The sequence below is a fragment of the Cherax quadricarinatus genome, chromosome 29, assembly GCF_038502225.1.
Source record: "Cherax quadricarinatus isolate ZL_2023a chromosome 29, ASM3850222v1, whole genome shotgun sequence".
Classification (NCBI taxonomy): Eukaryota; Metazoa; Arthropoda; class Malacostraca; order Decapoda; family Parastacidae; genus Cherax; species Cherax quadricarinatus.
In genome coordinates this window covers 31,333,641-31,358,072 of record NC_091320.1, presented here as the reverse complement: position 1 = coordinate 31,358,072, position 24,432 = coordinate 31,333,641, and the positions used below count along the sequence as shown (strand labels likewise).

At 46.2% G+C, this 24,432-nt stretch overlaps 1 protein-coding gene across 1 annotated transcript in view; it reads left to right on the top strand.

The window, feature by feature from the left end:
* The window catches only part of LOC128690554 (uncharacterized), a 331,846-nt gene that overhangs the window by 5,258 nt on the left and 302,156 nt on the right, over window positions 1-24,432 (top strand). Inside the window, exon 2 of the mRNA XM_070089803.1 lies at window positions 20,329-20,533. Coding sequence (XP_069945904.1) covers window positions 20,329-20,533 — 205 coding nt within the window. The remainder of the gene's footprint in view (window positions 1-20,328; window positions 20,534-24,432) is intronic.

Here is a 24,432-nt window from a genome sequence, read left to right as displayed (position 1 = left end):
TAGAGCTCACAAGATATTCCAGGAAATCTTTGAGGAGCTCAGCAAGAAACTTAAGGAGGTGTTCTTGGAGTAAATAAGGACATTACCAGAGAGCCAGAGAGGTAGAGTGCACTAGCGAGTGATGGACACAGTGCATACAACTGGGGAAGAGGTGAGGAAACTAATGTGCAAGCTAGAGACCTCGAAGGCAAAGAGACCAGATTATATCTCTGTGGTCCTGAGAGAGCAGCAGCAGGAGCACTGTGAGAGCCACTAGCCACTGTTTTCAACAAGTCAGTTGACATAGGGAAACTGCCAGTGGTGTGGAAGAGAGCAAATGTAGTCCCAGTATTAAATAATGGAGACAGAGAGGTAGCGTTAAACTACAGACCAGTGTCACTGAAAGGCACAGTATGTATGGTGATAAAGATTGTCAAGAAGAGAGTTGTTTATAAATTCATTCCTGGAAAGGTGTAGGTACACAAACAACAAACAATACGATTTTAGAGGGGCAAATAATGTCACGAAAACCTACTCAAGTTCGGCGATAAGGTAATGAAAAGTGAGGCACCCACACCCACACCCACACCCACACCCACACCCACAGTAGCAATCAGTGAAGAGGCGGGCCAGGAGCTATGAATCGACCCCTGCAATCACAAATAGGTGAGTACATACACACACATACACACACACACTCATACACACACATGCACACACACATACACACACACACACACACACACACACACACACACACACACACACACACACACACACACACATACACACACACACATGCACATGGTCACACACACACACACATAGACACACACACATAGACACACACACACATAGACACACACACACACAGACACAGATACACACACATACACACACACACACACAGTGAAGAGGCGGGGCCAGGAGCTGAGCCTCGACCCCTGTAATCAAAATTGGGTGAGTACACACACACACACACACACACACACACACACACACACACACACACACACACACACAACAAACACACACAGTGAAGAGGCGGGGCCAGGAGCTGAGCCTCGACCCCTGTAATCAAAATTGGGTGAGTACAATTAGGTGCGTACACACACACACACACACACACACACACACACACACACACACGACCCTGTATATTTAACGTACATCATACCTGAAATAGAATAATTTATTTTAATAAAGAGAAGACTCTAAACCCACATGGGCCATACAGCGCTTTGGAAATAGGGATAAATCACGTTCGATCCAATAAAGGGGAGGATAAGTCCAGTTCCTTGGGTCGAGAGTCCCCACCGGCATCAAGGAGCCTTTCGCCTTATACAATTATGTCCAGAAAGTGGAGAAAGTCCAAAGATTCGTATCGAGACTGGAGGAGAGGAAAACCTGAGGAGATACGATTACGACGTGCAAGATCCTTTTGGGATTCGATGTAGCGGATGCTATACGCAGCCTATAGCATGTATTGAGACGTTTCGTACAACAGATACTTGATCAGTTCGTTGATTGGACAAATTAATCAAGTCCCTGGTGGGCAAAACGTGTCAGTAAATGCCACAACAGGCATATCGTGACTCCTTCAGATACGTGACGGGGCTTAACAATTCTCAGAGGGCGAAACTATTTACAAACATTATCTCTCAGTCCACAGCAGGATTCGAACCTGCAAACTGGGCATCAAAGTACACAGTACTTTATCCACACGGTCAGACTGTGTGCATAAACTACGTACTATGTACTGTGTGGATAAAGTTGTGTGTACATTGATGCCGAGTGTGAAGGTTCGAATCCTGCTGTGGACTGAGAGATAATGTTTGTAAATACTTAACAGTGTATTGTGCCGCTGATACAGACACAGCAGACACACAGTGCTCAGTTTATGCACACTGAGAAAAGCACCTGTCAGTGTACATAGTGAAAAACATAGTAGTATATATATATATATATATATATATATATATATATATATATATATATATATATATATATATATATATATATATATATATATATATATATATATATATATATATATATATATATATATATATATACTATGCAGAACAGCCATTGTGAAAAAATAATGAAATTCCAAGCGCTTTCGTGACTTATTACATTATCAAGGAACTATGAAATATTTTTCTCAGTGTTTATAACTATAATGTTAAAATCGTGGCTAGAACAATACAATGCCTAGAAGAACACCATGGCTAGATAGACACCATGGCTAGATGGACATTACTAGATGGACACCATGGCTAGATGGACACCATGGCTAGAACAATACCATGTAGTCTTAATGACCCTCGTGTAGTGTACAGTTAACACACAGTCTAAATGACCCTCGTGTAGTGTACAGTTAACACAGTCGAAATGACCCTCGTGCAGTGTACAGGTGTGGGTGGGGTGCACGAGGCGCTCGGGGTAATTACAGGAGAATGAATGGAGAGGGATGGATGAGAAGTGAGTGGGATGGGTTAAAGGGGGGGGGAGGGGGGGAGAAGGAAGAGGCCTGGATGAGAGGAGAGAATACCCACACTGCCGCACTATCCCTCGTCTACTGCTGGTGGTGGTGGTGGCGACAGAAGTAGCAGTGGTGTGGGTGACAGTAACAGTGGTGGTCTAACTAGTACATTGTACAACCAGTATGTCTGAACTTCCTGCTAGGTAACTAAACTCTACGGTGATGGTTATTCACATTTCATTACAAATGTGCTCTTGAACATTCATTGTGTGTGCGTATTCACCAAATTGTGCTCACCTAATTGTGACTGCAGGGGTCGAAACTCAGCTCCTGGCCCCTCCTCTTCACTGATCGCTACTAGGTCCTCTCTCTTCCTGTTCCATGAGCTTTATCATGCCTCATTTTAAAACTATGTATGGTTCCTGCCCCCACTACCTCACTTGCTAGGCTAATCCATTTCCTGACAACTCTATGACTGAAGAAGTACATCCTAACATCCCTTTGACTCATCCGAGTCTTCAGCTTCCATTTGTGACCTCTTGTTTCTGTGTCCCTTATCTGGAACATCCTGTCTCTGTCCACTTTGTTCCACGCAATATTTTGTATGTCGTCTTCATGTCTCCCCTGACCCTCTTGTCCTCCAGTGTCGTCAGGCCGATTTCCCTTAACCTTTCTTCGTAGGACATTACCCTGAGCTCTGGAACTAACCTTGTCGCAAACCTTTGCACTTTCTCTAATTTCTTGACGTGCTTGATCAAGTATGGGTTCCAAATAGGTGCTGCATACTCCAGTATGGGCCTGACGTACACGGTGTACAGTGTCTTGAACGATTCTTTACTAAGGTATCGGAACGCTATTCTCAGGTTTGCCAGGCGATCATATGCTGCAGCAGTTATCTGGTTGATGTGTGCTTCCGGAGACGTGCTCTGTGTTATACTCACCCCAAGATCTTTCTCCTTGAGTGAGGTTTGCAGTCTTTGGCCACCTAGCCTATACTCCGTCTGCGGTCTTCTTTGCTCTTCCCCGATCTTCATGACTTTGCATTTGGCGGGGTTAAATTCGAGAATCCAGTTGCTAGACCAGGTGTCCAGTCTGTTCAGGTCTCTTTGTAGTCCCACCTGATCCTCATCTGATTTAATTCTCATTAACGAACAGGGACACTTCTGAGTCTAACCCTTCCATCATGTCATTCACATATACCAGAAATAGCACTGGTCCTAGGACCGACCCCTGTGGGACTCCGCTCGTCACAGGTGCCCACTGTGATACCTCATCACGTACAATGGCTTACTGTTGCCTCCCTGTCAGGTATTCTCTGATCCATTGCAGTGCGCTTCCTGTTATATGCGCCTGATCCTCTAGCTTCTGCACCATTGTCCTGTGAGGAACTGTGTCGAAGGCCTTCTTGCAGTCCAAGAAGATGCAATCAACCCACCTCTCTCTCTCGTGTCTTACTACTGTTACTTTATCATAAAACTCCAGTAGGTTTGTGACACAGGATTTGCCTTCCATAAATCCATGCTGGTTGGCGTTCATACTCTTGTTCCGTTCCAGGTGCTCCACCACTCTCCTCCTGATAATCTTCTCCTTGACTTTGCATACTATACACGTCAGTGACACTGGTCTATAGTTTAGTGCTTCTTTTCTGTCTCCTTTTTTAAATATGGGTACTACATTTGCCGTCTTCCATACCTCAGGTAGTTGCCCAGTTTCAAGGGATGTGTTGAAGATTGTGGTTAGTGGCACACACAGCATTTCTGCTCCCTCTCTAAGGACCCACGGGGAGATGTTGTCTGGTCCCATTGCCTATGAGGTATCAAGGTCCCTTCTTGGCCTCCACCTCAGTTGTTTGTATGTCATCCAACACATGTTGGTATATTCCTTGTTGGTGTCCCCCTCTGTTTTGTCCACCGAGAGGCCTTCCTGTCTCCACTGTAAATACTTCCTTAAATCTCTTGTTGAGCTCCACACATACTTTTTGATCGCTTCTGGTGAGTTCCCCACCGTCTTTCCTCAGCCTGATCACCTGGTCTTTGACTGTTGTCTTCCTCCTAATGTATCTATACAGCAGTTTCGGGTCAGACTTGGCTTTCAATGCTATGTCGCTTTCGTACTGTCGCTGGGCCTCCCTCCTTATCTCTGCATACTCGTTTCTGGCTCTTCGACTAGTCTCTCTATTTTCCTGGGTCCTTTGCCTCCGTACCTTTTTCATTCTCTGGTGTGCTTAGTTTTTGCCTCCCTACACCTTCGGGTAAACCAAGGACTCGCTTTGACCTTCCCATTATTTCTATTGCCCTTGGGAACAAACCTTTCCTCTGCTTCCCTGCATTTTGTTGTTACATATTCAATCATTTCATTTACTGACTTTCCTGCCAATTCTCTGTTCCACTGAACCTCCTGCAGGAAGTTCCTCATACCTGTGTAGTCTCCCCTTTTATAGTTTGGCTTTTCCCATTTACCTCCAGTTACCCTCTCTACTTGTAACTCTAATATATATTCAAAACACAAAATCACGTGATCACTAGCTCCAAGGGGCCTCTCATACGTGATGCCCTCAATGTCTGAACTGCTCAGGGTGAACGCAATGTCCAGTCTTGCTGGTTCATCCTCCCCTCTCTCTCTGATAGTGTCCTTAACATGTTGATGCATAAGGTTTTCCAGTACCACATCCATCATCTTGGCTCTCCATGTTTATGTATGTATGTGTGTGTAGGTATATATATATATACGTATATATACATATATTTATATATATATATATATATATATATATATATATATATATATATATATATATATATATATATATATATATATATATATATATATATATATATATATATATATATATATATATATATATATATATATATATATATATATATATATTGGCATCCCCGTCACCCTTCACCTACTTGACAGAACCTCTCCTCTTCACCTACTTGACAGCCACTTTTCCTTTCGCCTACGTGATAGTCCCTTCCCCCTTCACGAACTTGACAGCCTCTTCCCCCTTTACCTACTTGACAGCCCCTTCACTTACTTTGCAGCACCTTCCCTTCACCTACTTGACAGTACCTTCCCCTTTATCTACTTGACAGCCCCTTTCCCTTCACCTACTTGGCAGCACCTTCCCCCTTCACCTACTTGACAGCACCTTCTCCCTTCATCTACTTGACAGCACCTTTCCCCTTCACCTACTTGACAGCACCTTCCCCTTCACCTACTTGACAGCACCTTCCCCTTCACCTACTTGACAGCACCTTCCCCCTTCACCTACTTGACAGCACCTTTCCCCTTCACCTACTTGACAGCACCTTCCCCCTTCACCTACTTGACAGCACGTTCTCCCTTTCACCTACTTGACAGCACTTTCCCCTTCACCTACTTGACAGCACCTTCCCTTTCACCTACTTGACAACACTTTCCCCTTCACCTACTTGACAGCACCTTCCCCTTCACCTACTTGACAGCACCTTCCCCTTCACCTACTTGACAACACCTTCCCCTTCACCTACTTGACAGCACCTTTACCCTTCACCTACTTGACCGCACCTTCCCCTTCACCTACTTGACAGCGCCTTCCCCTTCACCTACTTGACAGCACCTTCCCCTTCACCTACTTGACAGCTCCTTCCCCCGTCACCTACTTGACAGCCCCTTCACTTACTTTGCAGCACCTTCCCTTCACCTACTTGACAGTACCTTCCCCTTTATCTACTTGACAGCCCCTTTCCCTTCACCTACTTGGCAGCACCTTCCCCCTTCACCTACTTGACAGCACCTTCTCCCTTCACCTACTTGACAGCACCTTTCCCCTTCACCTACTTGACAGCACCTTCTCCCTTCACCTACTTGACAGCACCTTCCCCCTTCACCTACTTGACAGCACGTTCTCCCTTCACCTACTTGACCGCATCTTCCCCCTTCACTTACTTGACAGCACCTTCTCCCTTCATCTACTTGACAGCACCTTTCCCCTTCACCTACTTGACAGCACCTTCCCCTTCACCTACTTGACAGCACCTTCCCCTTCACCTACTTGACAGCACCTTCCCCCTTCACCTACTTGACAGCACGTTCTCCCTTCACCTACTTGACCGCACCTTCCCCCTTCACTTACTTGACAGCACCTTCTCCCTTCATCTACTTGACAGCACCTTTCCCCATCACCTACTTGACAGCACCTTCCCCTTCACCTACTTGACAGCACCTTCCATTTCACCTACTTGACAGCACCTTCCCCCTTTACCTACTTGACAGCACCTTTCCCCTTCACCTACTTGACAGCACCTTCCCCTTTCACTTACTTGACAGCACCTTTCCCATTCACCCCTACTTGACAGCACCTTCCCTTTCACCTACTTGACAGCACTTTCCCCTTCACCTACTTGACAGCACCTTCCCTTTCACCTACTTGACAGCACTTTCCCCTTCACCTACTTGACAGCACCTTCCCCTTCACCTACTTGACAGCACCTTTTCCCTTCACCTACTTGACAGCACCTTCCCCTTCACCTACTTGACAGCACCTTTCCCCTTCACCTACTTGACCGCACCTTCCCCCTTCACCTACTTGACAGCACCTTCCCCTTCACCTACTTGACAGCACCTTCCCCTTCACCTACTTGACAGCACCTTCCCCCTTCACCTACTTGACAGCCCCTTCACTTACTTTGCAGAACCTACCCTTCACCTACTTGACAGTACCTTCCCCTTTATCTACTTGACAGCCCCTTTCCGTTCATCTACTTGGCAGCACCTTCCCCTTTCACCTACTTGACAGCACCTTCTCCCTTCACCTACTTGACAGCACCTTTCCCCTTCACCTACTTGACAGCACCTTCTCCCTTCTCCTACTTGACAGCACCTTCCCCCTTCACCTACTTGACAGCACGTTCTCCCTTCACCTACTTGACCGCACCTTCCCCCTTCACTTACTTGACAGCACCTTCTCCCTTCATCTACTTGACAGCACCTTTCCCCTTCACCTACTTGACAGCACCTTCCCCTTCACCTACTTGACAGCACCTTCCCCTTCACCTACTTGACAGCACCTTCCCCCTTCACCTACTTGACAGCACGTTCTCCCTTCACCTACTTGACCGCACCTTCCCCCTTCACTTACTTGACAGCACCTTTTCCCTTCATCTACTTGACAGCACCTTTCCCCTTCACCTACTTGACAGCACCTTCTCCTTCACCTACTTGACAGCACCTTCCCCTTCACCTACTTGACAGCACCTTCTCCCTTCACCTACTTGACAGCAGCTTTCCCCTTCACCTACTTGACAGCACCTTCCCCTTTCACTTACTTGACAGCACCTTTCCCATTTACCCCTACTTGACAGCACCTTCCCTTTCACCTACTTGACAGCACTTTCCCCTTCACCTACTTGACAGCACCTTCCCTTTCACCTACTTGACAGCACTTTCCCCTTCACCTACTTGACAGCACCTTCCCCTTCACCTACTTGACATCACCTTTCCCCTTCACCTACTTGACAGTACCTTCCACTTCACCTACTTGACCGCACCTTCTCCCTTCACCTACTTGACAGCACCTTTCCCCTTCACCTACTGGACAGCACCTTCCCCCTTCACCTACTTGACCGCACCTTCCCCCTTCACCTACTTGATAGCACCTTCTCCCTTCGCCTACTTGACAGCACCTTCCCCCTTCACCTACTTGACAGCACCTTCTCCCTTCACCTACTTGACAGCACCTTCTCCCTTCACTTACTTGACAGCACCTTCCCCGTCACCTTCTTGACAGCACATTCCCCCTTCACCTACTTGACAGCACCTTCCCCTTTCACCTACTTTACAGCACCTTCCCCCTTCACCTACTTGACAGCACCTTTCCCCTTCACCTACTTGACAGTACCTTTTCCCTTCACCTACTTGACAGCACCTTCCCCTTCACCTACTTGACAGCACCTTCCCCCTTCACCTACTTGACAGCACCTTCCCCCTTCACCTACTTGACAGCACCTTCCCCCTTCACCTACTTGACCGCACCTTCCCCCTTCACCTATTTGACAGCAACTTCCCCCTTCACCTACTTGACCGCACCTTCCCCCTTCAACTACTTGACTGCACCTTCCCCCTTCACCTACTTGACCGCACCTTCCCCTTTCACCTACTTGACAGCACCTTCCCCCTTCACCTACTTGACAGCAAGTTCCTACTTCACCTACTTGACAGCACCTTCCCCCTTCACCTACTTGACAGCACCTTCCCCTTCACCTGCTGGATAGCACCTTTCCTATTCACCTACTTGACAGCACCTTCCCCCTTCAACTACTTGACAGCATCTTCCCTGCTTCACCTACTTGACGGCACCTTCCCCCTTCACCTACTTGACAGCACCTTCCCCTTCACCTACTGCACAGCACCTTTCCTATTCACCTACTTGACAGCACCTTCCCCCTTCACCTACTTGACAGCACCTTCCCCCTTCACCTACTTGACAGCACCTTCCCCCTTCACCTACTTGACCGCACCTTCCCCCTTCACCTATTTGACAGCAACTTCCCCCTTCACCTACTTGACCGCACCTTCCCCCTTCAACTACTTGACTGCACCTTCCCCCTTCACCTACTTGACCGCACCTTCTCCTTTCACCTACTTGACAGCACCTTCCCCCTTCACCTACTTGACAGCAAGTTCCTACTTCACCTACTTGACAGCACCTTCCCCCTTCACCTACTTGACAGCACCTTCCCCTTCACCTGCTGGATAGCACCTTTCCTATTCACCTACTTGACAGCACCTTCCCCCTTCAACTACTTGACAGCATCTTCCCTGCTTCACCTACTTGACGGCACCTTCCCCCTTCACCTACTTGACAGCACCTTCCCCTTCACCTACTGCACAGCACCTTTCCTATTCACCTACTTGACAGCACCTTCCCCCTTCACCTACTTGACAGCACATAAGCCGTGGCATAAAATATGAGTCTAACGGGAAATAAGGCAGTAAATCCACTAGACAACACGGAATTAAGTCGCCCAGGATATTACTGCTGCTACTGTTGTTGCAGTATTGTCTTGGAGGTCTTGTTGTGGTCTTGTGGTGGAGGTCTTGTGGTGGAGGTCTTGTTGTGGTCTTGTGGTGGAGGTCTTGTGGTGGAGGTCTTGTTGTGGTCTTGTGGTGGAGGTCTTGTTGTGGTCTTGTGGTGGAGGTCTTGTGGTGGAGGTCTTGTTGTGGTCTTGTGGTGGTCTTGTGGTGGAGGTCTTGTTGTGATCTTGTGGTGGAGGTCTTGTGGTGGAGGTCTTGTTGTGGTCTTGTGGTGGAGGTCTTGTGGTGGAGGTCTTTTGGTGGAGGTCTTGTGGTGGAGGTCTTGTTGTGGTCTTGTGGTGGAGGACTTGTTGTGGTCTTGTGGTGGAGGTCTTGTGGTGGAGGTCTTGTTGTGGAGGTCTTGTGGTGGAGGTCTTGTTGTGGTCTTGTGGTGGAGGTCTTGTTGTGGAGGTCTTGTGGTGGAGGTCTTGTTTTGGTCTTGTGTTGGAGGTCTTGTGGTGCAGGTCTTGTGGTGGAGGTCTTGTGGTGGAGGTCTTGTGGTGGAGGTGTTGTTGTGGAGGTCTTGTGGTGGAGGTCTTGTTGTGGAGGTCTTGTGGTGGAGGTCTTGTGGTGGAGGTCTTGTGGTGGAGGTCTTGTGGTGGAGGTCTTGTGGTGGAGGTCTTGTTGTGGTCTTGTGGTGGAGGTCTTGTGGTGGAGGTCTTGTGGTGGAGGTCTTGTGGTGGAGGTCTTGTTGTGGTCTTGTGGTGGAGGTCTTGTTGTGGTCTTGTGGTGGAGGTCTTGTGGTGGAGGTCTTGTGGTGGAGGTATTGTGGTGGAGGACTTGTGGTGGAGATCTTGTGGTGGAGGTCTTGTGGTGGAGGTCTTGTGGTGGAGGTCTTGTGGTGGAGGTCTTGTTGTAGTCTTGTGGTGGAGGTCTTGTTTTGGAGGTCTTGTGGTGGAGGTTTTGTTGTGGAGGTCTTGTGGTGGAGGTCTTGTTGTGGAGGTCTTGTGGTGGAGGTCTTGTGGTGGAGGTCTTGTTGTGGAGGTCTTGTTGTGGAGGTCTTGTTGTGGAGGTTTTGTAGTGGGGGTCTTGTGGTGGAGGTCTTGTTGTGGAGGTCTTGTGGTGGAGGTCTTGTTGTGGAGGTCTTGTGGTGGAGATCTTGTGGTGGAGGTCTTGTGGTGGAGGTCTTGTGGTGGAGGTCTTGTGGTGGAGGTCTTGTGGTGGAGGTCTTGTGGTGGAGGTCTTGTGGTGGAGGTCTTGTGGTGGAGGTCTTGTTGTGGTCTTGTGGTGGAGGTCTTGTGGTGGAGGTCTTGTGGTGGAGGTCTTGTGGTGGAGGTCTTGTTGTGGTCTTGTGGTGGAGGTCTTGTGGTGGAGGTCTTGTGGTGGAGGTCTTGTTGTGGAGGTATTGTGGTGGAGGACTTGTGGTGGAGATCTTGTGGTGGAGGTCTTGTGGTGGAGGTCTTGTGGTGGAGGTCTTGTGGTGGAGGTCTTGTTGTGGTCTTGTGGTGGAGGTCTTGTTGTGGAGGTCTTGTGGTGGAGGTTTTGTTGTGGAGGTCTTGTGGTGGAGGTCTTGTTGTGGAGGTCTTGTGGTGGAGGTCTTGTGGTGGAGGTCTTGTTGTGGAGGTCTTGTTGTGGTCTTGTGGTGGAGGTCTTGTGGTGAAGGTCTTGTGGTGGAGGTCTTGTTGTGGAGGTCTTGTTGTGGAGGTCTTGTTGTGGTCTTGTTGTGGAGGTCTTGTGGTGGAGGTCTTGTGGTGGAGGTTTTGTGGTGGAGGTCTTGTGGTGGAGGTCTTGTGGTGGAGGTCTTGTTGTGGAGGGCTTATTGTGGAGGTGTTGTGGTGGAGGTCTTGTTGTGGAGGTCTTGTTGTGGAGGTCTTGTGGTGGAGGTCTTGTGGTGGAGGTCTTGTTGTGGAGGTCTTGTTGTGGAGGTCTTGTGGTGGAGGTCTTGTTGTGGAGGTCTTGTGGTGGAGGTCTTGTTGTGGAGGGCTTATTGTGGAGGTCTTGTGGTGGAGGTCTTGTTGTGGAGGTCTTGTTGTAGTCTTGTGGTGGAGGTCTTGTTTTGGAGGTCTTGTGGTGGAGGTTTTGTTGTGGAGGTCTTGTGGTGGAGGTCTTGTTGTGGAGGTCTTGTGGTGGAGGTCTTGTGGTGGAGGTCTTGTTGTGGAGGTCTTGTTGTGGAGGTCTTGTTGTGGAGGTTTTGTAGTGGGGGTCTTGTGGTGGAGGTCTTGTTGTGGAGGTCTTGTGGTGGAGGTCTTGTGGTGGAGGTCTTGTGGTGGAGGTCTTGTGGTGGAGGTCTTGTGGTGGAGGTCTTGTGGTGGAGGTCTTGTGGTGGAGGTCTTGTGGTGGAGGTCTTGTGGTGGAGGTCTTGTGGTGGAGGTCTTGTTGTGGTCTTGTGGTGGAGGTCTTGTGGTGGAGGTCTTGTGGTGGAGGTCTTGTGGTGGAGGTCTTGTGGTGGAGGTCTTGTTGTGGTCTTGTGGTGGAGGTCTTGTGGTGGAGGTCTTGTGGTGGAGGTCTTGTTGTGGAGGTCTTGTTGTGGTCTTGTGGTGGAGGTCTTGTTGTGGAGGTCTTGTGGTGGAGGTTTTGTTGTGGAGGTCTTGTGGTGGAGGTCTTGTTGTGGAGGTCTTGTGGTGGAGGTCTTGTGGTGGAGGTCTTGTTGTGGAGGTCTTGTTGTGGTCTTGTGGTGGAGGTCTTGTGGTGAAGGTCTTGTGGTGGAGGTCTTGTTGTGGAGGTCTTGTTGTGGAGGTCTTGTTGTGGTCTTGTTGTGGAGGTCTTGTGGTGGAGGTCTTGTGGTGGAGGTCTTGTGCTGGAGGTCTTGTTGTGGAGGTCTTGTGGTGGAGGTCTTGTTGTGGAGGGCTTATTGTGGAGGTGTTGTGGTGGAGGTCTTGTTGTGGAGGTCTTGTTGTGGAGGTCTTGTGGTGGAGGTCTTGTGGTGGAGGTCTTGTTGTGGAGGTCTTGTTGTGGAGGTCTTGTGGTGGAGGTCTTGTTGTGGAGGTCTTGTGGTGGAGGTCTTGTTGTGGAGGGCTTATTGTGGAGGTCTTGTGGTGGAGGTCTTGTTGTGGAGGTCTTGTTGTGGAGGTCTTGTGGTGGAGGTCTTTTGGTGGAGGTGTTGTTGTGGAGGTCTTGTGGTGGAGGTCTTGTTGTGGAGGTGTTGTTGTGGAGGTCTTGTGGTGGAGGTCTTGTTGTGGAGGTCTTTTTGTGGAGGTCTTGTGGTGGAGGTCTTGTGGTGGAGGTCTTGTTGTGGAGGTCTTGTTGTGGAGGTCTTGTTGTGGAGGTGTTGTTGTGGAGGTCTTGTTGTGGAGGTGTTGTTGTGGAGGTCTTGTTGTGGAGGTCTTGTTGTGGAGGTCTTGTGGTGGAGGTCTTGTTGTGGAGGTGTTGTTGTGGAGGTCTTGTTGTGGAGGTGTTGTTGTGGAGGTGTTGTTGTGGAGGTCTTGTTGTGGAGGTCTTGTTGTGGAGGTCTTGTGGTGGAGGTCTTGTTGTGTAGGTCTTGTTGTGGAGGTCTTGTTGTGGAGGTCTTGTTGTGGAGGTCTTGTGGTGGAGGTCTTGTTGTGGAGGTCTTGTTGTGGAGGTCTTGTTGTGGAGGTTTTGTGGTGGAGGTCTTGTTGTGGAGGTCTTGTTGTGGAGGTCTTGTTGTGGAGGTCTTGTTGTGGAGGTCTTGTGGTGGAGGTCTTGTTGTGGTCTTGTGGTGGAGGTCTTGTGGTGGAGGTGTTGTTGTGGAGGTCTTGTTGTGGAGGTCTTGTTGTGGAGGTCTTGTTGTGGAGGTCTTGTTGTGGTCTTGTGGTGGAGGTCTTGTGGTGGAGGTCTTGTGGTGGAGGTCTTGTGGTGGAGGTCTTGTTGTGGAGGTCTTGTGGTGGAGGTCTTGTTGTGGAGGTCTTGTGGTGGAGGTCTTGTGGTGGAGGTCTTGTGGTGAAGGTCTTGTGGTGAAGGTCTTGTTGTGGAGGTCTTGTGGTGGAGGTCTTGTTGTGGTCTTGTGGTGGAGGTCTTGTGGTGGAGGTGTTGTTGTGGAGGTGTTGTTGTGGAGGTCTTGTTGTGGAGGTCTTGTTGTGGTCTTGTGGTGGAGGTCTTGTGGTGGAGGTCTTGTGGTGGAGGTCTTGTGGTGGAGGTCTTGTGGTGGAGGTCTTGTTGTGGAGGTCTTGTGGTGGAGGTCTTGTGGTGGAGGTCTTGTGGTGGAGGTCTTGTGGTGGAGGTCTTGTGGTGGAGGTCTTGTGGTGGAGGTCTTGTGGTGGAGGTCTTGTGGTGGAGGTCTTGTGGTGGAGGTCTTGTGGTGGAGGTCTTGTGGTGGAGGTCTTGTGGTGGAGGTCTTGTGGTGGAGGTTTTGTGGTGAATGTCTTGTGGTGGAGGTCTTGTGGTGGAGGTCTTGTGGTGGAGGTCTTGTTGTGGAGGTCTTGTGGTGGAGGTCTTGTTGTGGAGGTCTTGTGGTGGAGGTCTTGTTGTGGAGGTCTTGTGGTGGAGGTCTTGTGGTGGAGGTCTTGTGGTGGAGGTCTTGTGGTGGAGGTCTTGTTGTGGAGGTCTTGTGGTGAAGGTCTTTTGGTGAAGGTCTTGTGGTGGAGGTCTTGTGGTGGAGGTCTTGTGGTGGAGGTCTTGTGGTGGAGGTCTTGTTGTGGAGGTCTTGTGGTGGAGGTCTTGTGGTGGAGGTCTTGTGGTGGAGGTCTTGTGGTGGAGGTCTTGTGGTGGAGGTCTTGTGGTGGAGGTCTTGTGGTGGAGGTCTTGTGGTGGAGGTCTTGTGGTGGAGGTCTTGTGGTGAAGGTCTTGTGAAGACGAAGCGTCTTAACAATAAACTGTCATAGCACACTGTCTCATTTGCGAACAAAACAAGGAGAGACGGACGTACATGCAGCAGCAGCAGCAGCGGCGGCGGCGGCGGCGGCGACGGCGGCGGCGGCAGTGGCAGCAGCAGACGACTATATCCGTCGTCAGAAGTCAGACCCACAAGAGATCAGTGCAAAAGCTGGAGGACCAGACAGGTATAACAGGGAAGGCACTGCAATGGATCAGGGAATACCTGTCAGGAAGACATCAGCGAGTCATGGTACGTGACGAGGTGTCAGAGTGGGCGCCAGTGACGAACGGGGTTCCACAGGGGTCAGTCCTTGGACCGGTGCTGTTTCTGGTGTATGTGAACGACATTACGGGAAGCAATAGACTCTGAAGTGTCCCTGTTTGCAGATGATGTGAAGTTGATGAGAAGAATTCAATCAGAGGAGGACCAGGCTGAAATATAAAGGGATCTGGACAGGCTGCAGGCCTGGTCCGGAAACTGGCTCCTGGAGTTCAAGCCCACCAAGTGCAAAGTCATGAAGATTGGGGAAGGACAAAGAAGACCGCAAACGGAGTACAGTCTAGGGGGCCAGAGACTACAAACATCACTCAAAGAAAATGATTTTGGGGTGAGTATGACACCGGGAATATCTCCTGAGGTGCACATTAACTAAATAACTGCTGCAGCATATGGGCGCCTAGCAAACCTAAGAATAGCATTCCGACATCTCAATAAGGAATCGTTCAGGACCCTGTACACTGTGTATGTCAGGTCTATATTGCAGTATGTAGCAACAGTTAGAAGCACACATCTAGCCAAGCGTGTAAGAAAATTAGAGAAAGTGCAATGATTTGCAACAAGACTAGTCCCGAAGCTAAAGGGCATGTCCTACGAGAAGAGGTTAAGGGAAATCGACCTGACAACACTGGAGGACAGAAGAGATAGGGAGGATATGATAACGACATGCAAAATACTGAGAGAAATTGACAAGGTGGACAGAGACAGAATGTTCCAGAGTTGAGACACAGCAACAAGGGGTCAAAATTGGAAGTTAAAAACTCAAATGAATCACAGGGATGTTAGGAAGTATTTCTTCAGTCACAGAGTAGTCAGGAAGTGGAATAGTCTGGGAAGTGATGTAGTGGAGGCAGGATCCAAACATAGCTTTAAGAAGAGGTATGATAAAGCTCATTGAGCAAAATGAGTGAGCTAGAAGCGACCAGTGAAGAAGTGGGGCCAAGGCCACAACTAGGTGAGTACTAGGTGAGTACAGCCTGACTTAGGCAACAGTGGACTCTCCGATGAGTAAATACTTTAGAAAAATACTTTCCTCAAGATTGATGGACTGAACTCATCGACTCCTGGCTGAGGGACTGACTACCTCAAATTCGTCCTCATTTTTTTCTGTTCTTCTCTGAAATGGACTGAAGAAGCCACTGGCTAGTGAAACGTTTCCTTCAACGTGTCTTTTTTCTAAACCATTTATATCACATGGGTGAAGTTACTGACGTAGAATCACCTGTCTCCCATGACTAAAGGCGTCGCCTTTAATCATGGGAGACGGGCGATTCTACGTCAGTAGAAGGCAGGATAATCATTCCTTGAAGCAGTCTCTTTCTAGGCTCTCTAGATAAATGCTGGCCGGGACCTCACTGAGAGGGTAACCCATTGCCATATCGAAGTCTTCCCTATGTAAAAGGTCTTCGAAGGAGAACAGGTTAAACCTGACACACAGGACACCAAGATCAAGATATTCCCGTATGGGGAGAGTAAGATCCTACGGCTGTGTGGCCCGGTGGCCTGGTGGCTAAAGCTCCCGCTTCACACACGGAGGGCCCGGGTTCGATTCCCGGCGGGTGGAAACATTTCGACACGTTTCCTTACACCTGTTGTCCTGTTCACCTAGCAGCAAATAGGTACCTGGGTGTTAGTCGACTGGTGTGGGTCGCATCCTGGGGGACAAGATTAAGGACCCCAATGGAAATAAGTTAGATAGTCCTCGATGACGCACTGACTTTCTTGGGTTATCCTGGGTGGCTAACCCTCCGGGGTTAAAAATCCGAACGAAATCTTATCTTATTCTTATCTTATCTTAAAAGCAATATAATTTACCCGGATTTCGATGAAAAAATCTAACCTTCCTTACCCCACTCAGGATTTCCGTCGGATTTAATCCGTGACTAAAATTCTATGTACAGCTGCCTTAATTACTTAAAATTAAGATGTTCAAAGTGTCCAGGCAAATGTATAACATATGTTATCTAATGACTGCAAGCTAGACAAGAGAGTATAGTTAGATATCCTATGACCTAACGGCTATATCAGACAATAATAATAATAATAATAATAATAATAATAATATAATGATAATAATAAAATATAATAATAATAATAACAACAATAATGATAATAATAATAATAATAATAATAATAATAATAATAATAATAATAATAATAATAATAATAATAATAATAATAATTATAATAATAATAATAATGAAGATGAATTGTATCAACAGTAGCATGAGCAAAAACAGTGACGTCAACAAGAACAGTGTTAACAACGGCAGGTTCAACAATAACACATCAACAGGAACGTCAACAATGACGACACCAACAACAGGAACAACAGTTCCTTCAAGGGTAGCGTGAATGAAATATAAGCAGTAATGTCAACATCGACAACAGTGGCGTTAGAAAAAGTTGCAATAAGAGCAACAGTAAAGGCAACAGCAGTAACAGTAACAGCTGCAGTAATATCAAAAGTAGATATAACCTCCTATCCAACCAACCTTGGTCCCATCCCCTTCTATCCAACAAATCTTGCTTCCAACCCTCCTATCCGACCCACCTTGTTTCCAACGTTTTTATCCAACCCACCTTGGTTCCAACCCTCCTATCCAACCCACCTTGGTTCCAACCCTCCTATCCAACCCACCTTGGTTCCAACCCTCCTATCCAACCTATCTTGGTTCCAACCATCCTATCCAACCTATCTTGGTTCCAACCATCCTATCCAACCTATCTTGGTTCCAACCATCCTATCCAACCCACCTTGGTTCCAACCATCCTATCCAACCTATCTTGGTTCCAACCATCCTATCCAACCTATCTTGGTTCCAACCATCCTATCCAACCCACCTTGTTTCCAACCATCCTATCCAACCTATCTTGGTTCCAACCATCCTATCCAACCTATCTTGGTTCCAACCATCCTATCCAACCTATCTTGGTTCCAACCATCCTATCCAACCCACCTTGTTTCCAACGTTTTTATCCAACCCACCTTGGTTCCAACCATCCTATCCAACCTATCTTGGTTCCAACCATCCTATCCAACCTATCTTGGTTCCAACCATCCTATCCAACCTATCTTGGTTCCAACCATCCTATCCAACCCACCTTGGTTCCAACCATCCTATCCAACCTATCTTGGTTCCAACCATCCTATCCAACCCACCTTGGTTCCAACCATCCTATCCAACCTATCTTGGTTCCAACCATCCTATCCAACCTATCTTGGTTCCAACCATCCTATCCAACCTATCTTGGTTCCAACCATCCTATCCAACCTATCTTGGTTCCAACCATCCTATCCAACCCACCTTGGTTCCAACCATCCTATCCAACCTATCTTGGTTCCAACCATCCTATCCAACCCACTTTGGTTCCAACCCACCTTGGTTCCAACCCTCCTATCCAACCCACCTTGGTTCCAACCCTCCTATCCAACCCACCTTGGTTCCAACCCTCCTATCCAACCCACCTTGGTTCCAACCCTCCTATCCAACCCACCTTGGTTCCAACCCTCCTATCCAACCCACCTTGGTTCCAACCCTCCTATCCAACCCACCTTAGTTCCAACCATCCTATCCAACCCACCTTGGTTCCAACCCTCCTATCCAACCCACCTTGGTTCCAACCCTCCTATCCAACCCAGCTTGGTTCCAACCCTCCTATCCAACCCACCTTGGTTCCAACCCTCCTATCCAACCCACCTTGGTTCCAGCCCTCCTATCCAACCCACCTTAGTTCCAACCCTCCTATCCAACCAACCTTGGTTCCAACCCTTCTATCCAACCCACCTTGGTTCCAACCAACCTTGGTTCCAACCCTTCTATCCAACCCGCCTTGGTCCCAACCCCTCCTCTCCAAGCCACCTTTTCTCCAACCCTCCTATCCAACCCACCTTGGTCCCAACCCCTCCTATCCAACCCACCTTAGTTCCAACCTTCCTATCCAACCCAACTTGGTCCCAACCCCTCCTATCCAACCAACCTTGGTCCCATCCCCTCCTATCCAAGTAACCTTGCTTCCAACCCTCCTACCCAACCCACCTTGGTTACAACCCTCCTATCCAACCAACCTTGGTCCCATCCCCTCCTATCCAGCCTACCTTGGTTCCAACCCTCCCATCCATCCCACCTTGGTCCGAACCCTCCTATCCAACCCACCTTGGTCCCAACCCCTTCTCTCCAACCCAACTTGGTCCCAATCCTCCTATCCAACCCACCTTGGTTCCAACCTTTCTATCTAACCCACCTCCCAGTCACTCTCAGCCTCCCAGTCACTCTCAACCTCCCAGTCACTCTCAACCTCCCAGTCACTCTCAACCTCCCAGTCACTCTCAACCTCCCAGTCACTCTCAACCTCCCAGTCACTCTCAACCTCACAGTCATTCCTTCATCCAAATGATTTTGTGAGTAAAACAGATTCATTGAAACTCTCTCTCTCTCTCTCTCTCTCTCTCTCTCTCTCTCTCTCTCTCTCTCTCTCTCTCTCTCTCTCTCTCTCTCTCTCTCTCTCTCTCTCTCTCTCACACACACACACACACACACACACACACAAATACACTCTTATACAACAAAAGTCATATCAGAGCAAACAATGGTACAGGATTGTTTTTGACACAACTAACAACAAAAGAGAAAGTGACAGAGGTCATAAGGCACAGTTAATGAGGTTTTGTGAGGCAGGTGAAGCCAGTGTCAACACCCATTGTTGCTTTGGTATCGTGTTTACATGTATGTGTGTGTGTGTTTATCTATGTATGTATTTGTGTAATAATTTTCCTCTGTCTCTCTCTCTCTAACAACAATAATAATAATAATAATAATAATAATAATAATAATAATAATAATAATAATAATAATAATAATAATAATAATAATTAAATAATAATAATAATAATAATAATAATAATAATAATAATAATAATAATAATAATAACTAAATAATAATAATAATAATAATAATAATAATAATAATAATAATAATAATAATAATAATAATCTTTAAAGTAATGCAATTTTCTGAGAAGAATTTACTAAGGTTTTTACATTCATGGAGAAGCGCTAAACCCATCAGGGCAGTACAGCGCCTGGAGAATGACAGGTAATCCTTGTATGGTGCAACGTTCTAACCTTGAGAACGTGAACGTTCTTTCTAACACTTGCTCCAAATACACGTTAATAACTGGTTTAAATATATATATTATTTCTGATTTTAGGCATTCAAAACCTCAATTGTGAAAAAAAATTAACCTTATGCGAATGTGAGAAATTTTGTTAACAAGTTCGTGCCCATATGACATATGTTTCACACCCTTCAAAAGTTTAGTTTTACCACTACGATCAGTGGTTTATACCACTGATAACCCGTAAGAAATTTTGCAAACAAACCAAGAATTTAAACCGCCTTCGTGGAGGTGTACAGATGCCAGCTGTCTAGCTTTTTAAACGCAGTTCCCCTGTGTCTTGAACCTCTGTCGTCCGTCTTAAACCACCCTGGATTTAAGCCCATATCACATTTATACCATTTATATAAATTAAAACATTTGTGGTATCTTGATTACGAAGATGTTTAAGGAAACTTGTTTTTTTTTTCAGTTCAATAGAGAGCTTATGAGGTATAGACTGTAGACGGTGAGGTAATGAGTCCCTCACTCGTGAAAAGTTTGGTGACTGATTAATACAAACATTTTTCTAATATGTTTAAAACCTTTGGTATTTCTGATAAACCACAGTGATATTAAGACTGTCTAACTGCAGACTTCCTTCTGTTGCCACTGTTCCTGCTACTGCTGGGTGCTAATTCCTTGTTCTTCCCACAGAAGGAAGCAAGACGAGGTGCGGGTCCTAGAGGACACCATACGCCTCCGCTCCGAAGTACAGAGGAAGAAAGGCTTGGAGCTCGAGGCTACCTGCCAAATCTGTCTGAAGACCAAGTTCGCTGACGGAGTGGGCCACATGTGCAACTATTGTAACGTGCGCTGCTGCGCCCGCTGCGGCGGCAAGGTCTCCCTCAGGTCGAACAAGGTCAGTGATCTCATTTCATGTTATAAAAATGGACAGTGTCCTCTTGTCTTGTTGTAAAACAAAGTGTTTCATTGTCTTGTAAAACAAGGGCAGTGTTATTATTCTGTTGTAAAAGTAACCGGTTGACTCACACCTGTAGTAAGTCGACTCACACTTGTAGCAGGTCGACCCACACTTGTAGCAAGTCGACCCACACTTGTAGCAGGTCGACCCACACTTGTAGCAGCTCGACTCAAACTCGTAGCAAGTTGACCCACACTTGTAGCAGATCGACCCACACTCGTAGCAGGTCGACCCACACTTGTAGCAGGTCGACCCACACTTGTAGCAGGTCGACTCAAACTCGTAGCAAGTCGACCCACACTTGTAGCAGGTCGACCCACACTTGTAGCAGGTCGACCCACACTTGTAGCAGGTCGACTCAAACTCGTAGCAAGTCGACCCACACTTGTAGCAGGTCGACTGACACTTGTAACACAGTTTGAGTGACACATCTACCTTCCAGATGTATTAATTTGATAGATATAGACTCTTATATACTTATATTTACTCTTACCGACTCTACTGTTCACTTAGAAAAGTCACTTGTGGTTCCTTGTTCACTCAGATTAGTTACTTGTGGTATCTTGTTCTCTTAAATAAGTCACTTGTGGTTCCTTGTTCACTTAGATTAGTCTCTATTGGTTCCTTGTTCTCTTAAATAAGTCACTTGTGGTTCCTTGTTCTCTTACATAAGTCATTTGTCGTTCCTTGTTCTCTTAAATTAGTCATTTGTCGTTCCTTGTTCTCTTAAATAAGTCATTTGTCGTTCCATGTTCTCTTAAATACGTCACTTGTGGTTCCTTGTTCTCTTAAATAAGTCACTTGTGGTTCCTTGTTCTCTTAACTAAGTCACTTGTGGTTCCTTGTTCTCTTAAATACGTCACTTGTGGTTCCTTGTTCTCTTAAATACGTCACTTGTGGTTTCTTGTTCTCTTAAATACGTCACTTGTGGTTTCTTGTTCTCTTAAATACGTCACTTGTGGTTTCTTGTTCTCTTAAATACGTCACTTGTGGTTCCTTGTTCTCTTAAATACGTCACTTGTGGTTCCTTGTTCTCTTAAATACGTCAATTGTGGTTTCTTGTTCTCTTAAATAAGTCATTTATGGTTCTCTCTTCTTTATCATTACATACATCACATTCAGTTATCCTGGTCTACCTTCTTAAAGGAGGAGGAGGAAGAGGAGGCGTAGCAGGAGAAGTAGAAGAAGAAGAAGAAGAAGAAGAAGAAGAAGAAGAAGAAGAAGAAGAAGAAGAAGAAGAAGAAGAAGAAGAAGAAGAAGAAGAAGAAGAAGAAATAGAAGAAGAAGAAGAAGAAGAAAAAGAGGAAGAAGAAGAAGAAAAAAAGAAGAAGAAGAGGAGGAGGAGGAGGAGGAAGAGGAAGAGAAAGAAAAAGAGAAACAGAAAAAGAAGAAAAAAAGAAGAGAGAGAGAAGAAGAAGAGGGAAGATAGTTAACAGTGGCGCCTCTGTCAGGTTACCCTGAAGACAAGACACTTCCTATTTCCTCTCCTCCCTCCTCCTCCTCCTCCTCCTCTTCCTCCTTGCCTCACCTCCCTCCTCCTCCTCCTCCTCCTCTTCCTCCTTGCCTCACCTCCCTCCTCCTCCTTGCCTCTTCCTTATCTTTCCGTCCCACCCTCTCTTATTCCTTCCACAATGTTCCACAATGTGCCTAACATTTTGCTATCTTTAAATTCATGTATATATATATATATATATATATATATATATATATATATATATATATATATATATATATATATATATATATATATATATATATATATATATATATATATATATATATATATATATATAAGAGTAAGAGGTAGATGGGACAAGAGGAAAATTATAACAACAAGTAAAAGGGGAGGTGAAAGTGTATAAACTAAGGGAAGAGGAAGTTCGGGTGAAATATAAGCAACTGTTTGCAGAAAGGTGGGCTGGTGCAAGTATGAGTAGTGGGGGGGGGTTGAAGAGGGTTGGAATAGTTTTAAAAATGCAGTATTAGAATGTGGGGCAGAAGTTTGTGGTTATAGGAGGGTGGGAGCAGGAGGAAAGAGGAGTGATTGGTGGAATGATGAAGTAAAGGGTGTGATAAAAGAGAAAAGTTAGCTTATTAGGGGTTTTTACAAAGCAGAAGTGTTGTACGAAGAGTAGAGTATATAGAGAGTAAAAGAAAGGTGAAGAGAGTGGTGAGAGAGTGCAAAAGGAGAGCAGATGATAGAGCGGGAGAGGCACTGTCAAGAAATTTTAATGATAATAAGAAAAAAAATTTGGAGCGAGTTAAACAAGTTAAGAAAGTCTAGAGAACGAATGGATATGTCAGTTAAAACAGTAGGGGAGTTAGTAGATGGGGAGATTGAGGTTTTGGGTAGATGGCGAGAATATTTTGAGGAACTTTTAAATGTTGACGAAGAAATTGAGGCGGTAATTTCATGCACTGGCCAGGGAGGTATACCATCTTTTAGGAGTGAAGAAGAGCAGGATGTGAGTGTGGGGGAGGTGCGTGAGGCATTACGTAAATGCTAGGGTGTTCGGGAGAGGGGGTGGGATTAAATTATGGGGAATCAAATACAAAATGGGAATTTACACAGTTACTTTTTGCTGATGATACTGTGCTTATGGGAGATTCTAAAGAAAAATTACAAAGGTTAGTAGACGAGTTTGAGAGTGTGTGTAAAGGTAGAAAGTTGAAAGTGAACATAGAAAAGAGTAAGGTGATGAGGGTATCAAATGATTTAGATAAAGAAAAATTGGCTATCAAATTGGGGAGGAGTATGGAAGAAGTGAATGTTTTCAGATATTTGGCATTGGCGTGTCAGCGGATGGATTTATGAAGGATGAGGTTAATCACAGAATTGATTAAGGAAAGAAGGTGTGTTGTGCATTGAGGTATATGTGGAGACAAAAAATGTTATCTATGGAGGCAAAGAAGGGAATGTATCAAAGTATAGTAGTACCAACACTCTTATATGGGTATGAAGCTTGGGTTGTAAATGCTGCAGCGAGGAGACGGTTGGAGGCAGTGGAGATGTCCTGTCTAAGGGCAATGTGTGGTGTGAATATTATGCAGAAAATTCGGAGTGTGGAAATTAGGGGAAAGTGTGGAGTTAATAAAAGTATTAGTCAGAGGGCTGAAGAGGGGTTGAGGTGGTTTGGTCATTTAGAGAGAATGGATCAAAGCAGAATGACAGAGAGCGTATAAATCTGTAGGGGAAGGAAGGCGGGGTAGGGGTCGTCCTCGATAAGGTTGGAGGGAGGGGGTAAAGGAGGTTTTGTGGGCGAGAGGCTTGGACTTCCAGCAAGCATGCATGAGCATGTTAGATAGGAGTGAATGGAGACGAATGGTATTTGGGACATGACGAGCTGTTGGAGTGTGAGCAGGGTAATATTTAGTGAAGGGATTCAGGGAAACCGGTTATTTTTATATAGCCCTACTAGAGTCCTGGAAATGGGAAATACAATGCCTGCACTCTAAAGGAGGGGGTTGGGATATTGGCAGTTTGGAAGGATATGTTGTGTATCTATACGTATATGCTTCTAAACTATTGTGTTCTGAGCACCTCTGCAAAAACAGTGATTATGTGTGAGTGAGGTGAAAGTGTTGAATGATGATGAAAGTATTTTCTTTTCGGGGATTTTCTTTTTTGGGTCACCCTGCCTCGGTGGGAGACGACCGACTTGTTAAATATATATATATATATATATATATATATATATATATATATATATATATATATATATATATATATATATATATATATATATATGCAATAAGATCACAGTAAACAGGTGATTTCAGAATATGCAAAACAACCACTCTGAAAGAATAGAGAAATTCCAAGCGCTTTCGTGACT